Below are 17,865 nucleotides of genomic sequence, written 5' to 3' on the forward strand. Positions count from 1 at the left end.
TAGTTTCTATATGTTACTTATAGTATTTTAGTTTTATTCAAATATCTTCACAGAGTTTTGCATTTAAAATATTCGATGTTTACGTCTACTATATCTCCGTATATAGGCATGATTATCTTTGGCAATTGAAAATGCATTATCTGTTAAACAGTTTTCCAACTGCGGTCATTTCCTACAAAATCGTGTCTTTAAGTTAAGCGTGAAAAGCAATTTTACTGTTTTACAATATGAAAAAGACTCCATATAACAGTTGTTTTCTATTTGTCTAGTCTATTTCTGGATTGCACAATTACTTTTATTATAATTTTCAATTTTATACTATAAAAACATACACATACCAATTAAGAACCTCTTTCTTTTTGGAAGTTTGGTAAAATATGTAAGATACATGCCATGGAAGTTTATCGTTATATTAGTTATTCGCAGAGAATGAAATTTCCCGTAAATAATACTATAGCGGCAATGCTCACCTACAGATAATAATATAGCTTTTCCTTCTATTTTTCTATCTCCAATAAATAATATACTACTACCCAATACCCATACATGTGAATGATTTGCTTCTATATTTTTTAATCAGCATTGTTGGCGCTTTTTCTTATAGATTGGACCAAGCATATAAGTAGACAATATACCTGGTGCTAGACTATAATTTATTTAAAATCCTCGGAGTGTGCCAATGGTTTGTAACGATTTAAAATGTAATCCAGTCTTAATAATATGTAATTTGATAAATACTATAATATAGCATATTAGGTAATAATTGTAGAGATATGAATGTACATCGTTTCATTAATAACACATCAGATTTATTAAGAAGCATTATACTCAGAATTATATATATTTTCTAATAATAACATGTTAAAAGAGAAAAAATAAGTTTATATAATTATTAAAATATTAGTCCAATATTAGTTTACGTAATCCAAATTTTATTTCATTATAAGCGTTTTTTAGAAAAGTTGTAATAACACTTAGAGTTTGTTTGACGACGTTTACAGGCCTATATTATCCGAAAAGTATATTTATCTACGTAGGTAACCTAACCATGGTTTCTGTATTCATAAGTAAAAATGTTAGAGCATTAGGCGGATGAAAACACAGGGAATTGGGGCTTAGTGTTGTAAAAATCGATACCAGCAGCCAGACCTGCACCTAATACGCGTTTATGTCCACCGCGGCCGGCACGTCGTGAGAAATTTAAAGTCTCCGAATATATCACTCGGCGATACATGTTCGGATATAAATATTTGAAATGATATATTTGAATATAAAATTGTACTCACATAAAATGCATTACGAAGTTAGTTAGTTAGTTATTATTATTATTATATTTCATTAGAAACGTACGAAAAGTTATTAATCATACCGAGAGTGTAAAATAATTTCTTACAACCAAGACCGTTAAAAAATGAATTTAATTGAATTGGTTTAAGCATTAGTATGGTAAAATTATGTGTATATGTTAATAATATATTAATGTATTTAAAATTATATTATACTAGGTTTTGCTCGTGGCTTTACTAGCATTTAGTGAAATGAAATCGACTTAATATTTAAATATTATTCTACGAAGATCTAAAATAATAGGTTATGTTTCTTTAACACATCATAATATTAAAACAATTTTCGTGAAAAAAATGTATTACAAACTTCCCAAAAAGTATCTAAAACTATTAGTTCTAGTTTACAATGTTATTTACATGATTTTTTCACAATTGTCCATACAGGTTTCACACACAAAAATGTGTAATGTGTAACGATATATCTATCATAGGGAGTTGAAAGATAGTAAAATATAATCTCGATCCTAGAATGTAATTTTTAATTGAATGAAATTGACTGCAGCTATGGTATAAGAAGATAGTTAAGAAAGCGACTTATTATACTTTAATAACTAGTTTTTTCTCGCAGCTCTATACCCGTGGAAGTGTTTTGCTGGAAAATATTTATCTTGTAGCATAGCGCTCACGGATAGTAAAGCTTTTCTTGCGTTAAATTTTCATTAAGAAGTTTTAGATTTTGTTCTATTCACAAAGATACCACTTTATGGTAAAATCTGTAGTAGAAATATAATAATAAAAAAGAGCCTTTGCGGGTCCAAAATTAAGATATTACAAGAGAAATAAACACGATTCAGTGTTTTATAAGAATTTGTGATTAGTCAATTAAAACTTAATAATTTTAAAAGAATAATGTGTCTGATTAAAGAACTCTCGGTATAATACTCTCTTCTCGTACTGACCTAGTTCTTTATAAATGGCTAACTAAAACCGAAGAATTTATAGGAAATGATCTTGGCTTACAACAAACTGTGTTCTATCAATGCGATTACTGGCTATCGGCGAGATACGATCTACCTGAAATGTCGGACTCCCATTTTAAAAAAAACGGATAGTACTGTGTTCTAAAATGTATTATTTATAAATATAGATGTCTATCTATTGTAAGGAAGGATAATTTAGGGTAGAGATTGAGCATTTACTATTTTATTTAACAGTCAACCATATTTTAAGCGTGGATTTTAGTATTCACAATTAGCCCATTGAAATGTTACATGAGCTTTGCATTTTTTAGAGGACGCAATTTTATTTTTGGGACATGTGTGGGGGGTCAATAAAAGCTTAACCTCAAGTTTGTGGGGTCGCCACCCTTGTCCACCGGCCGCCATCTTGGAAAAAGGGGGCTTTAAAATACTTTTTTCGCGATATCTCGGAAACTATGCGTCTTACAAAAAAATTGTAACAAATATGTTTATATAACGTTTGCCCTAAATTAAATATTAAAGAAGTTATAAGCAAAAAAGTGAGAAAGCATTTTATAAAAAAAAACTTTTTTGCTCTATAACTTTATTTTTATACAGTTTACAAAAAAATACCTCAGACCAATCTTGTAGATGATCTTTTGAGACTTTTTTTCCCTATATTTTTTTTTATTTCATTCATTTAAAACGCCGTTACAGTGCTTCAAAGTTCACCGGGTTCATCAATGCTCATGAGAATCCGGTTGAAACGAAATGTTTAACTTATTTTTTATTTCTTTTTTTATTGTAAATATATTCTTACAAAAATTTTGTTAAATTCGTACAACTTTATTTATTCATTCCTAACTCTTTTCTCTACTATAGAACTTACCAAATTTGCCCAGACATAATTTATCATCGCTGCCTCCAACACAAGATGCTGCTCGTTTTCACAGTCTCGGAGTATATCACCAGGTCCGGTCGTGGCTCGGAAGATATCAAAATCCTAAAGATTGGGGCTGGAAAAAGCATGCAAATATTTGGATGCCAATACAAACTTCCAAGCCTCCAGCACCCCCTGATCTCATGAAATTAATTTTCTGCAGATGCAAAGGAAACTGTGGAAGCATGTGTGGCTGCAGAAAAACAGGCCTGAAATGTTCTACAGTATGCCTCCATTGTTCTGGCGAAACATTCACCAACATTATAGAAATATCAAAGTTAATGGAAGAAAATGTATTGGAGATGAACTTCCAACTCCAATTTTAACTCCTGTCAGTCCTCAAACTTTCACATTTGACGTTGATTTAGATTTTGAGCTACAGCCTGGACCATCGAAGAAAAGGCGATTAGAATAGCTAGCTAATAAATGATTAAAAATATTATGATGGCGAGGATTACCTTATAAGCAAGATGTCCGTGGAGTAGGCCTACTGGGGATACCACGTAAAAAAAACCCGCCTACAGACTATCCCTAATAGGAGGCGGGGAAAAGAGTTAGGAATGAATAAGTAAAGTACGAATTTAACAAAAAAATTGTAAGAATATATTTACAATAAAAAAAAAATCAAAAATAGGTTAAACATTCGTTTCGACCGGATTCTCATGAGCAATTGACGAACCCGGTCAACTTTGGAGCGCTGTAACAACGTTTTAAATGAATGAAATTAAAAAAAAATATAAAGAAAAATTTTCCCCAAAAGATCATCTACAAGATTGGTCTGAGGTATTTTTTGTAAACTGTATAAAAATAAAGTTGTAAAGCAAAAAAGAAATTTTTTATAAATTTTTTCTCACTTTTTTGCTTATAACTTCTTTAATATTTAATTTAGGGTAAAAGTTATATAAACATTTTTGTAGGCAAAACAATTTGCTACAAATTATGACTTTACAAATTTTTCGTAAGACGTATAGTTTCCGAGATATCGCGAAAAAAGTGTTTTCACCTCTTTTTTCAAAACGGCGGCCGGGGGACAAGGGTGGCGACCCCACAAACTTGAGGTTAAGCTTCTATTGACCCCCCACCCATGTACCAAAAATAAAATTGCGTCCTCTAACAAATGCAATATTCGGTCCTTAAATTGTAACGTTTCAATGGACTAAATAGTTTTATAACTTTCTATAAATAAAAGTGATAATTAAGTACATAAATATTATAATCTGTTCAGTAAACCTGAGTAAAATATATTCCAGCTCGTTTGTTGATGTTATATATTACAAATCACCGTGCCATCTGTATACAGTCTCCTAATTTGATATGCTATGGCAAACACTAATTGTCTAACCTAACCTTAATTTCAAATTCAATTGACAGAATAGAAATCATGAACTTTTCTTAATATAAAAGTACCACCGTGTATTTTTCCGGTATGAAAAATATATGTTAATATAGGACATGCTCTAATTGAGTGCAAGATTTCATCCAAAGCTATTCAGCGATTTTGACGTTTACTTCTTACAAATATCCAAACATATAAGTATAAACTGAAGTCACGCAGAAAATTTTATTTTCTGATATTAAATCATATGTAGCCCCCAGAAGTAGCCGCAGTTTTAAGAGAGTCATGGATGCGCTACGACTTACTTCATCAACTCGATTCACTGTACGAAATGCAATACTAAATATCTACTTCACATGGATTTTCTATGATACAATAATTCATTCGTGCTGTAGAGGCTCTTCAACTTCTTCAAATACTGGCCAAACCTTAGGTTTCAGACAATACCAAATTTGACATAATAGGTAGTATAATAATTTAGATAGTAAAGAATTTAATTAATTCATGTCTCTATCCTTGTGGTTGTGTAACTCACAATGCGGATTAGCTTCAATATACTGAACACGACGTTCGCTATGATTTGCATCTGGGATTCGAATCTAGCACTGTACCAGAAATGGGATCAAGAAAACAAAGCTCTTACTGTAATTTTTGTAATTATTGAATGACGTTTTCATTGCGTAAATATCATATTGCTCATTGATTGGTATTTATGTAAACTTATGTATTATTAAGAAATATGTAGAGAGGTATAACATATTTATTAATGGATCAATCATACAATAAACGTGTAATACTTATGTGTGACCTATTGCAGTAGACATTTTTTGTACTTATAAATTCCATAACAATTTAATTGCTAATTATGACATTGATGAACATAATTATATATGAATTAGAAACCTCACGTGGACGGAGTATATTTATTTATTAATTATTAAATGAATGTTGATCTGTTTGCATACTGTCTTCTAAATAAAATTTGATGGTACACTTCATTATTGGTAAATAAGCCTTAAGACTCTAGGAACCATAATACACACGGTGAAAAACTCGTCATAGCAGCATGTTCTGATAATTTGTATAATAACTTTGGCGAAATAAGAATGAGTGAATGTGGACCACAGTTCGCACCGTAGATGTTACGAGCTTGAGTACAGGCTCTATAGATTTGTTAAAAAAATAGGTCTGTAAGTATTCTGTATGTAAGAGTCTGCTTGTGTATAACCCCGTTGTGTATTTCTGTCGAATAGTAGTATTGACCACCACTGTGGTGGTCCTATTTAAAAGGACTCCTTATAGCCAGGGTAATTATTGGGTATTATGTATCAATGCCGAGCGCAACGTATTGAAACTAAAAGTTTTGGGTAGTGTTGCGTCTGATAATTTTAGTTATAGATATACCTTATTCTTACTATCAGGCGAACGGCTTTCTTGTCTCGGCATTTATTAGCATTAAAGAATTTGGATACAAATACACAGGAATGTAAAAGTTGATTATCAGTGTTCTGTAGCGAAACAACTAATATGTATTATACTTCAAAATATAATATAATGAATCGAGATGTTTTTATCGTTTCGAGCTAGAAGTCTAAGCATATAAAGTATTTAGTACCCGGGTGACAGAGAATGCAGACCATACGAACTCCTGATTGTTTATAACCTGCCTACGTCAAGACTAAGGCCTTGTGTAGCCATAGACCGCTGTTCAGGGTGCCAACACTGCGAGAAAGATCGCTGTCAGGGATAAATATAAAAATATCTACGCCTAGTGCATACGGTTGATTAGTTCGGTGGCATCGCATCAAGCCCGGTTGTAAGGAAAAGGATGCGATTTTGATCCGCGCGCTTAGATAGATGTGTGACGCACACACATTTTTTTTCTTAAACCTTATGGTCTGTTTCTCAATTTTAAAGGAAATGCTGTTCATTACATAGATCTATAAGTCGACTAAATTCTAAAGTAACATTAATTTATGCTTGTAAATAAATAGCAATAAAATGAGCGCTATCTATATTAGCTGTTTAATACGACAACTGGCAAATCAAATAATTTAAAATAATTTAAAACAGACATTTACAAAAATACAAAATATTTGACATCTACAAAAATATTTGTGTCAACTTATCTACATTAAAAGTCTTTCATAGTTCCTGATACCGGCAACACAAAACTTGACTGTTAGACTAGGCCAGCCTTATTTATGTGATTGTTTGAATTTATCAGATTTTATTGGAATATTATAGCACAAGTTAACTGCCCAATTTTCAGTGTCTGCTCGCTTTTCAAGTTGCACAATATTCTAAAAGATTTTCAGCATTTTCAGCATTCAACATAGCCTTACCAATATCTGGATTTCCGATAGATTCTATCACACCATTTTTATTATTTAACTGAAGAAACTTGCGTTATTGTGTTCTTGCTTAGAGACAGAAATATAAAAGCAAATATTTACTGCAATGGTTTATTTATAATTTACAATGTGAAATTCTCACACATCTGCAGTGGTTTTGATTCGGGTCAGGCTACGCATATTTTATAAATAAAATACATTTATTATCCTCCAAATTAATACACACACACAACACCCCGCATTTATCCCCGAAGGGGTACGCAGAGGCGCGACTAGGGCAACCACTGCTCGCCAAGGGTGTTCAATCCCATGATGTGATAGGGGGCGAGCCTATCGCCAAATCGGGCACAAATTCCAGAGTCCGGGCAGAAATACCCAAATATCACTTTGCCCGGCCTGGGATTCGAACCCAGAACCTCAGAGCGCTGTCGTACCACGCATGCAGTACAACTACGCCACCGAGGTAGTCCATATTAATAAATGCTAATAATTAATGTTTTAATTAAACACGGTCATGTTTTTCTCTTCTTTAATGACCTATGCACAAGACGTTATTTAAACGAATTGACGACGCGTTCCAAATGCAACTAACATGCGCTGTAAACGTGATTTAGTCCGGAACTAGATACGTTTACAAACAAAAATTTATGGATTTAAAAAGAGCAAAAACGGGCCTTCCTGGTGCATGTATAATACTATGTATACATCACTGTTTGCATATATCCTTACAAAAATAACTTCAGAACGAAAATAACAAACCGTGAACTAGGTTAATCACTCATTTAACACGTTTATTGGTGATAGGCCAGTATAACAATTTTTTGATTGCAGTCTATATCCCAGGTGTATTAGACCTGAAAAATAGATTGAAATCGAATTATAACATGATTAATTAAATCACACAGAGATCGATCTGTACGAATGCTCCGTATTTCGAAATATTCATGCCCGATTCAAATTGTCGTTTTATAATTCGATAAGACAGTCCGTGCGCCCTCGTAATATATGACCTGTCTAAAGCCATAAATGTTTAAAAATATTTATAGATATCCCTTTTAGTGATGTTATAGAATGTCTGTTCACTTCAAGTCAGTTGGATTTCCATGAATGTATTTCTAATAGAGTTGCAGGCACGTGTGTAAGCGTGTGGTAACATCATGCTACCTACAGACAATTATGATAATGATGTTATTTATGTTTTGAGGATAAAAGGAATTACTTTGTTTTAATATACAAAAATGTAAATGTCTATCTTAATAAAACATAATTAATATAACGCATAATAAATTTAGGTATTAGTGATTCCCAATAACTACACTTATTTAGGTTAGATATTTTATCTACTCAATTATTAATATATGGGAAACATAACTATCAACGAATAAGAAGTCGTATATTAAACATTCAGAGACTTTTTACTGGGTATCTGTTGTAGAGACCACAGCAAGTTTATCCTTAATTTTTTTTATCTGTTTATAGCTTCAATTATACACAAATGATAAATGCCCGAGTACCAAAAATCTTTACTGTAGGTATTTAAGCACTAGGGACTTTAGTGCTACGGTTGGTGAATCAATATACGCATATCTTTAAAAGTAGGTTGCGTACTTTTGCATTAGAAGATGTTGGTTATAATACCTCGTTGTAGGCTTTGACAAATTAATGAAATATAGTGGCCCTCTCTTTCATGGTCTAGAATGAACTATTAAAACCCTCAGTGGGCCACAGCAAGCATCTAACAGTCATGTACCAAAATCGAATGTTGTCTCGGGGAGATTGCGCGCGCAGCTCCCGCTCCACGCCGCACCGCACCGCTCCCAACGTCCATTGATGATCTCCTTAATCTCCGTACATATTAGTAATACGACCTGTGTATTGAATATTACATGCTGGCTACTCCATCCCACCATTACTTATTGACTTGAGATAGGACGAAAGCCTGTGTGCAATTGTATGTCGCAAACGATATATCTCTGAGAAATCGAGGGCGCTGGCCATCGCGTCTTTCAGTAGGTTTGGGCGTCGCTGCGTCTCGGCTTTCGGCGGGCGGTCGGTGCGCGGCGGCGGCCGGCGCGACTGTGCGCACACAGCGCCGCCACGCACGCTTGATTCCCAGTCTACTCTGACGTTTAGAGGAGCTGCCGGTGTGGTCCAGCCGCACCGCTCGGTAAACTGTAACTCCGCAAATTACATTCTGCGCAATTTTATATATAACGAGGTAAAGCTGGGTATAGACTGTAACCAGTGAGCAAAGGGCGACAGCGGGCTCTCACGACGGAGTTCGGTAGCGTGGTAGTGTGGCGAGTGGAGTGTGGAGACGCGAGTGGTGCGAGTAGCGCCGGTGGCGCCGGTGGCGACGGTGCGGGCGTCAGGGGTGTCAGGGCGAGCAGGGGCAGCCCGTAGCTGCGCCGCAGTGGCCAGCAGCTGGCCGTGTTTACACGCGTGACGCGGCCTGTGTCGCGCCTCGCGACCCGCGCCGTGCCTGCATCCGCGCCGCCGCGCCGAGCGCCTTCGTGTGCTCCCTTGCTCATACTCACTGCAACATACACCACCCCTCATTTACTATTCAACGCTGTGAATTTTTAACTTTGAGAACGACCGAAGATAGAGGTATTTAAACGCTTATTAAAATCGACTCTCGACAGAGAGACAGGTCGTAGTGCACATTAGCGTCACGAGCTCAAAGCATATACATCGAAATCGAATAATCATACTTCATTCGAGTGATTTCACAACTCCGTAACCATGGGTGCTAAAGAGAGCGTGGAGGCTGCTAAATTCTCTGCGCAAAATTGGAACAATTTCGAGGTTCGTAATACTTACCTTTAAATTAATTTGCACATGGAGTGTTTGCAATCCCCTATCCCTCGTGAATGTCTCGATATTTTACGTCGATAAATAATGACCAACTAAAATTGTGTGAATCCAATATTAAACAAAATGCACAGTAAGTTGTTTTAAAAATAACGTTTTCTGCATGTTCACACATCCCATTTAAATTAAACATACTTAAATACCAAAATTTAAAGCTTCATTGATTGGATATAAACTATCGACCGTGACCTGCTCTTAGCGAAATAATTTGGTTTGCGTAAATATTATCATTTTGTGCTACAATAACCACTGCCTATGTCAGATAAACGTATTACAGTAAAATCAACGGGATAAACCTTTTTTCAGTAGATACTGAAATAGAGAAATATAGATTGTAACTAAGTGTTACAATAAATTCAATCAAAAGATTTAGAAGTCTCTAGATAAATTCTGAAGGATTGCAGGGTTTCTACGCCTAATCATGCAAGCGTTTACGTCATCCTTATATTTTTTTGAGAATTTCCATGCATTCATTTGCATATTTAAATAATTCTTCATTGCACAAATAGGTACCTAATATAATATAAACAGAAAGATATGTGTAAGAAACATTTGGGGAACTCGGAAATATCCACCTGAAAGTTTATTAAGCACTGTATATCCTGGTTCCTCACGCGGGGTGATGACGAAATTACTCACGGCTGCTATATTAGATTAACTTCAAATGGAGGCGTGTATACGTAGACAGTTTTATATATGAAGCCAAACTGAGCTGACCCACATACAGTTAGACTAATCTAGTATGATTGAAGGCACCACCCACCGTCGAGATCGAAATGCGGCGCTAGAATTTTAATTACTATTTAATAGAAAAGAACTGAACATCAGGTTCAAATTTACTTCTTTACAAATAAAATCTGTATTAAAGGTTTCTATTACTCTCGCATTGCGTGTTATCTATTGCATAATAAAGTTACTGAAGTCGCATTTCGTTTTTAAAATTATGCTCTAAACATTATAAGAAGATAGTTCTTGTATCTAATATAAGCTAAATATTAGACTATGTGTGAAAACTGTGACACCATAACTGACACTGTCCTCTGATTTACCGCCTACTTGTTTTCCCATAAATAGGACTCACACGAGTGTTGCTCTATAGACCGGCTAATTATATCTGCGGTTTGCATGTGGCTATAACTTACTAATAAAATGCATTTATAAATCAAAAACTTTTTCAAAATAAAAGTAATATCAAATAATAAACAGGTAATAAATCCTTTTAGGACTGACGATGGTCGTTTGATATTGGCATTAGTTCTACTTTTAAAAAACCTGATGGTCTGTATACACATTTGGACAAAATCTTTGTTTTAAACGGAGTAAAGCTAAATACTTTATTTCGTATAAATTCAATGAGTTTCCCTGAAAAAATCCAAAATAGCATTTTGGAATTGCTATTTTCAATTTAGTACTGCTATCATAAAAATAATAATCATAATTAATTAAATTGATTATAAAGAACAGAGAAATGTAATAAAATTAACAAATGGTATGTAAAATTGATGTATTAATTGGCTAAAAATAACCTTGCATGTGGTGTTTGTGTTACCTTTTTAACCACTAAACATTAAACAAGTCCGTGTTACATTGATCACGGCGTTACGAGAACATATTGTTATCAAGTCTATTAACATAAATACAATTCCGGTGCCGCTAATGTACCAGTATAAGAAAGTTAATTAATTTAACTGTATTTTCTGTACCTTAATTACAAAAAATAAAGATTATAAAATATATTAGAAATATCAAATTGAATATGCAATGGAATATTAAATTGTAATGGAGTCAGTAAAAAAAAAGTATAATGAGATAAATTATCCATAATTTTAATGCATTTCTGTCTTTTTACCTAAGTCTATGATTAACTTAATTTACATTTAATACTACATTGCGATTTGCGTCATTAGTCAATCAAAATTAAGAGCAAAATTGGCATGGTACACCAATTTTAGACATTGATAAATAATTGTCAATACATAAAATTAGAAAATATAGATGTAAGATGTAAATAACTACATTCTGTTTTAAAACTAATTCAATTTGAGTAATTTATATACAACGATTGATGAATATTAACCCACGAATTTGAAATTGCTCTCATTTGAGTCATAAGATTTAAATTTAATAGCCGATTCCAACTGATGATAAAATACAAATTGTGAAGACTTAAAATTGTTGATTACCTACATTTGAACTTCAAATTTATGTTACGCCTCGTAGCTAAGTGATCCTGCAAATATGTCATGGCAACATGTCGTCATACAGTGCTATGTCCAACGCTTGCATGCATTCCGCTTAACGCTGTTGGTATTGGACATGTTCTTTTGAGATAAAATGGCTATCAGCATGCTCACGTGGAACATAAAAGTCATCTAACATAATGTGTTGTGATCGAATGGTTTATAAATTGTATTGATGAGTGTTGCATTATGTGTTGGTTTATGGCCGGCAGCATGGCGTTGTGAAGCACCCGTACAGACACGGCACGCAGCGGTCGCAGAGTCTCAACCGCGGACACTCACTCTCGCGCTCCGATGGCACCTGGTGACATCACGGGACTGCGGGTACTGTATACAAAAGCCCTAATTTGTATATGTATGTATACGCCTATTATCAATAAACAATTCCATTACATTATTGATAATAATGAATTAATCTTTGAATTTACGTTTTCTAATTATTATTCATTAGATATGTTCTCAGACTGATGGAAATAATTATAATCACATAAGTATAAATTGAATAAGAAACTATTTAAAATCATATAAATAAATTAAATAAGCTCAAAATAGATATTGTAAAACCATGCATCTATGTTGGTAGTTTTAATTACCTACCATATTATTAATAGGGGACCGGCCTATGCTTGATTGTGTACATTATTCTATATGTAATGGTTAATAATACGAAAAAGAAGCACTCCTGCGAAAACTGCATAACAATTGGTTAAAAGATGAGCGAGTAATTCATATTTAAAATATTGTAACGTGCAGAAGTGGGCGCGATGTGGGGATATCGCTTCATCTCTTTTTTTCGCACGCGTCGTAATTCCCGATGACGTCACATGTGGATATTTCGTCTCTTTTCTGTTTCTTGTTAATTACCCCTTCCACCGAAATTCAAAGACTTATAACTTGTTGATTTTTTACCGGATTTTAATAATTCCGTCTGTGTTATAATTTATATTATGTAAATATTTGATAATAGTAAAGAACAAAAATGAGTCCGGTACCGTATTTATTACGTAAACAACGAGACAAGGTGGAACTGGTGTATATAACCTCGTGTGTAGATGTAAGTGGACACCTGCATAATACACGTAGAGCGTAACATTCAAGATGATTTAGTATTATAAACATGTACGATACTCACTAATAGAATATGAGCTACGGAGATAAGGCGCAAATTACCTCGCTTAAAAATTTCATGAATTTTAAAGTAGGATATTGAATGACTAAAGAAAAAGTGCTGTTTGACCCGGTTATGGAACTTTCTATTACGTTAATAGTAAAAACGCTGCATCTATTATGTTATTTAATAGTTATTTATCGTTTAGATAAACCCACAGCAAAAATATTATTGTCATAGACACATAAATGGTAATATTAATAAGTTCACGCCCATATTTTTCTCGGGTAGGTAAAGCTTTAACTACTTCACAAACAATTAACATTATTTGCATCTTATGGCACAGTATCTGAGCGAGTCTGTTACAAACAAATTCAATCTTCGAGAACCGCGTCATTTCATTAAAAAAAAAAAAACAGAAAATTAAGTGTCATTAGTATCGACTAATTTGGCAAGTTATATCCAATAAAAACTGTATAAGTATTACGTATTAGGAAGGTAGTGGGTTGAATCATTCACGGCTGCAAGATGTCTAGTTCTCAGATGGCTTAATGCTTTTAGATAACCAGTATTATAAAACTAGAGAGTGTTTATTGACGCTTACCGTGGTTTAAATAGAAGTAAACAATTGTAAATATTACGACTCTACTATATATTTAGGTGAGGATATTACATAGATTGTTTAGTGTTTACGAAAGTGTTTTTAATAAAAAATATCAATAAATGTAAAAAAAATACCAATAAACGTCCATTATTAGGAAGAATGCTACCGTAGAGTAAGAAAGGCTGTGAAAATTAGCTAATTTAATGAAGTTGTGTCTTCCAGGCAGCATAGTGCAGTGCGCCGAGTGTGGCACGCGCGGGATGGGCAACAAACTGTCATCTTGTTCCTGCGCGCCCATACTGCGCAAGGCGTACCGCTATGAAGACAGCCCGTGGCAAAATTCGCGCCGCCGCGACGGACACCTATTGAGGTAAATCTCTAATCATTATTATTTCGGTAGTAATTAGCCAGGGTGGTGAATATGTAGAAAGTACATGCGTAAATTAGTATACAGTAGTATGAAAGTACCGTAACGTCTGAAAAATTACATAAATACTCATACCATTGATACAAATTAATGTAAACAATATATTATTATATCAAAACTAGTGTAAAATTATAATAAATCGCAAATATGTTTTTAATCTAAATAATTATCAGTGACGTCATAGCTGTACGTCACAGGCACGTAAGGTATATTGTTTTTCGGTGTCATTGGATTTAAAAGTATTTTAATCATAGATATATGTTGAATGATAGAGCCACGCTGTAGATATTTGTCTTTGGCGTGGATGGGCTGACTCGAACCATTACACAGTCTCAGAGAAAACCCGCGTGAGACTTGTTGTTGTGATTCACATGGTCAATAAAATTTACGTAGGCAAGAGAAATTGTGTCACTGTGCCCAACTTTATTTCTTTAATTTTATAACACATTCTTCATGAATCGGGCGTGTTTACAGATGAAAAGATTACTTAACATCAGATGAATCATTTGCTCGCTTGACAACTTGGACTACAAAAATATATATTGCCTTTTGCCTAAAGTAACCTATTGCAGAGTGCACCAAACGCAACAGTACTCCTAGAGTCATAGTATTATGGAGCCAGCCCTATATATATAGCACAATCCTGCCACACAAAATAATTATATGATTTATCTACATTTTTTCTTAGTTTTATTAGGTTTAGTTCGGAGCTATGCGTGCGTAAAGCTCTTTTCCAGAAAAAAAATCTTATTTTGCAGTCCGTATTTTTTCGAAACACAATCTACCTTATATGTTAACCGCAAATATAAATTATATATTATATTATTTACATTTTAAGTCATTTATGTGCATGTATACACATATTTATTCAAATAAAGGAACTGGCCCCAAAATAGATAACGTGCTTTGGCAATGTTGTCAAATACATTATTCAAAAGTATGTTACTGTAACTGTCTTTTCTAAAAGTAACAAATTATGAAAGTGTTTGTTTTTTTGCTAAACCTATAGGTACATGAAGTTTGTGTAGCAATATTTTATATATTTCCTATTTTATTATTATATGAGGAGTAACGTGATTACTGCAGTGTACGGAAGTCGTTTGTTTCATTTTCTTGACGTGAAATATCACTAAACAAAACAAGTATAGTGAATTGAATTGATATAATTACAGCGTCCATTTGTTCAGTAAACATTATACGCATAGTTAGTAGCATCAGAAATAAAATGCGACACATTTTGTATCTAATAACTCCCTCTTATCATAAAAATTCAATTCTATCAGACTATTATAATTCTTTACTATTTTATTATAATAAATAATAAAGCAAAAAACATAGTAATTGTTAGACCTCGAAAACTTACATACCTATTAGCAAATAGGTTTGAACTAATATTTATGCGATCAGTAATGCCATCTGCAAATAAAAACGATAAAGAACGTACCAAACACGCATAAATAGCGTTTCATAGTTATGTTGTAAGGCAATAAAAAATATATTGCCGTTATTTTTATCCCGCTGTTTCTAGTAGCTGAATATGATGTTTAGATGGAGTTAGTAAAAATTACTACTTTTCAAATGTGTATAATATGATGTATATTAGTATAGCGTACAAGTTGTCTAGTAATAAGATATTTGTATTCGTAGTAGTGTTTTTGATAAAAGGATAACGATAAGCGAGAGGTTATTCTTTAAAAACTAAATTAAAATATTTTTGTTAATCGGTAAAATTATTTCGCCACCGCAAAATTAAATCAGGGCTAGACTAAGATTATTCTGATCTTTATCACTTTTTTTTCAAACCCAACATTTGTTATTTTAGTAATTATCAGGTTACAGCTACTTATGTTACCTTTTCTTATATTACACATAGTTGATGAGACTAGTACTATGTTACTGCACGCGTTAGCAATTTTACTTTTACGAGAAATTTTATACTTAAGGAAATCAATTTACACGTTATGTATAGCCGACATAGAAGCATGCACGATCATTACAACAATAATTATGAGTTAATTTTATTTCAGCATTTGGCCATTTAACTACGTAAAAACAATATTGTAATTTTATTACAATCCTATATTCCTTGCACTGTAATAAGTCATGATTTTATAGAGTTAAAAAACATAACATTACTTGTCATCTAAAATATATTTGTAAAAGGTAGTGAGTACACCGAAGCGATTAAAAATGAGTTTATACATAATTCCAGGCTCTGGGCAGAAGTATTTCACGTATCCGCGAGCGGCGCCGGCACCGTGAAATGGCAGCAAGTGTCCGAAGACCTCGTGCCCGTCAACATCACCTGCATCCAGGACTCCCCGGAGTGCGTGTTCCATATCACTGCGTATAACTCGCAGGTCGACAAGATCCTCGACGTCAGACTACTTCAACCAGGTAACTATTGCAAATAGCACCTGTAAGATGGATTTTTTACGTAATTAATGTTTCTAGTTAAAATTAATATAATAAACAATAAATGACAGTATCTATTACATCCTGCTGTACAAAAGCACAAAAAACTTTATCTCGCAATGTGCATGCATTTAAGTGAAGATATAGGAATATTCAAATTTTACGAGAGCAATTTCAAGATACGCCGGCGCCACTGTAACCTAGTTTTAAATTTACACTGGATACACGAGTAATTGGCCGACATTCGCAGCGCAGTCCAGTTGTCTAATGTTACTAGTCTTATTATCGAATAACCGAATTATAGTTTTGGCAAACTTTTGTAGCCAGTGTCTCGGTAACGTGGTACTGCTGTACGAAGGCCGTGCTGAGGTCTCGACTGTCTGTTTCGATTCCAGTGTTGGGTTGTGACATTGGCCAATATCAGCCCACAGTTGTGAATATGTGCCTGATATAGCGAGATGTTTGCCTCTAGTTTTGCCTCTGCTTACCACATAAAGGAGGTTGATGTGTTGTTTGTATGCAAATTTTTGTATTTCTTTAGGTACACGGATTGGACAAGCGTCGGAATGCTTCGTATATTGGAAAGATCCGATGACCAACGATACGTGGGGCTTGAACTTCACATCACCTATCGATGCGAAGCAGTTCAGAGAGTGCTGCGTAAGTTCTATTATCAATTATATAAATACCATAAAAAAAAAACATCATATGCAAAAATGCTGTGAAATAAAAATTAAATTGATAGAGCAATGTCCATGAAAATAATGATTACTGTTATAAAATTATCCTTTTATGTAGCTGATATTCAAAGAATAGTATTTGTCGACCCAATATACAATATATTCTAAATTATTTTTCTTTAATATTTATTAACTAGATTATGTCGCATGATATTTAAATGTATAAAAAAGGAAATTATTATCGTTTGTTTCACATCATGCCTGCATTTACATATTTAGGTTTCTAACATTTACTTATGTTTGAATTTTCAAATGTTTTCACTAATTTAAAAGCGCTTATTAAAGAAATTATATTAAAATTACGCTTATTCATTAAGTGCCTTCCTGCGTAAAATTATATTCTTGATATACAATAAAACATATAATTTATGTTTATTTAGTCACCATCATTCAAGTTCTCTCGCAAGGCATCATCAAGCTATAGCCTCAAATTGGAACCTCCGGGGAATAAACAGAAATTCAAAGGCAAAAGAAAACCACTATCAACGCCTGCTAGCCCTAATCGATCAAGGTACTAATTGAATTTTACTAAATAAATTCGATAGTCAATTGGACTACTTGCGGGTAAATGTTATCCTTCTG

At 33.7% G+C, this 17,865-nt stretch overlaps 1 protein-coding gene across 1 annotated transcript in view; it reads left to right on the forward strand.

Annotated features, from left to right (window-relative positions):
* LOC115444648 (protein still life, isoforms C/SIF type 2) overlaps positions 1 to 17,865 on the forward strand; it is a 104,667-nt gene that overhangs the window by 5,178 nt on the left and 81,624 nt on the right. The window contains exons 2-6 of the mRNA XM_037443361.1: positions 12,202 to 12,313; positions 13,924 to 14,071; positions 16,341 to 16,525; positions 17,085 to 17,203; positions 17,664 to 17,794. Coding sequence (XP_037299258.1) covers positions 13,962 to 14,071; positions 16,341 to 16,525; positions 17,085 to 17,203; positions 17,664 to 17,794 — 545 coding nt within the window. The 5' untranslated portion in view covers positions 12,202 to 12,313; positions 13,924 to 13,961. The remainder of the gene's footprint in view (positions 1 to 12,201; positions 12,314 to 13,923; positions 14,072 to 16,340; positions 16,526 to 17,084; positions 17,204 to 17,663; positions 17,795 to 17,865) is intronic.

The sequence above is a fragment of the Manduca sexta genome, chromosome 26 (genome assembly GCF_014839805.1).
Source record: "Manduca sexta isolate Smith_Timp_Sample1 chromosome 26, JHU_Msex_v1.0, whole genome shotgun sequence".
NCBI lineage: Eukaryota > Metazoa > Arthropoda > Insecta > Lepidoptera > Sphingidae > Manduca > Manduca sexta.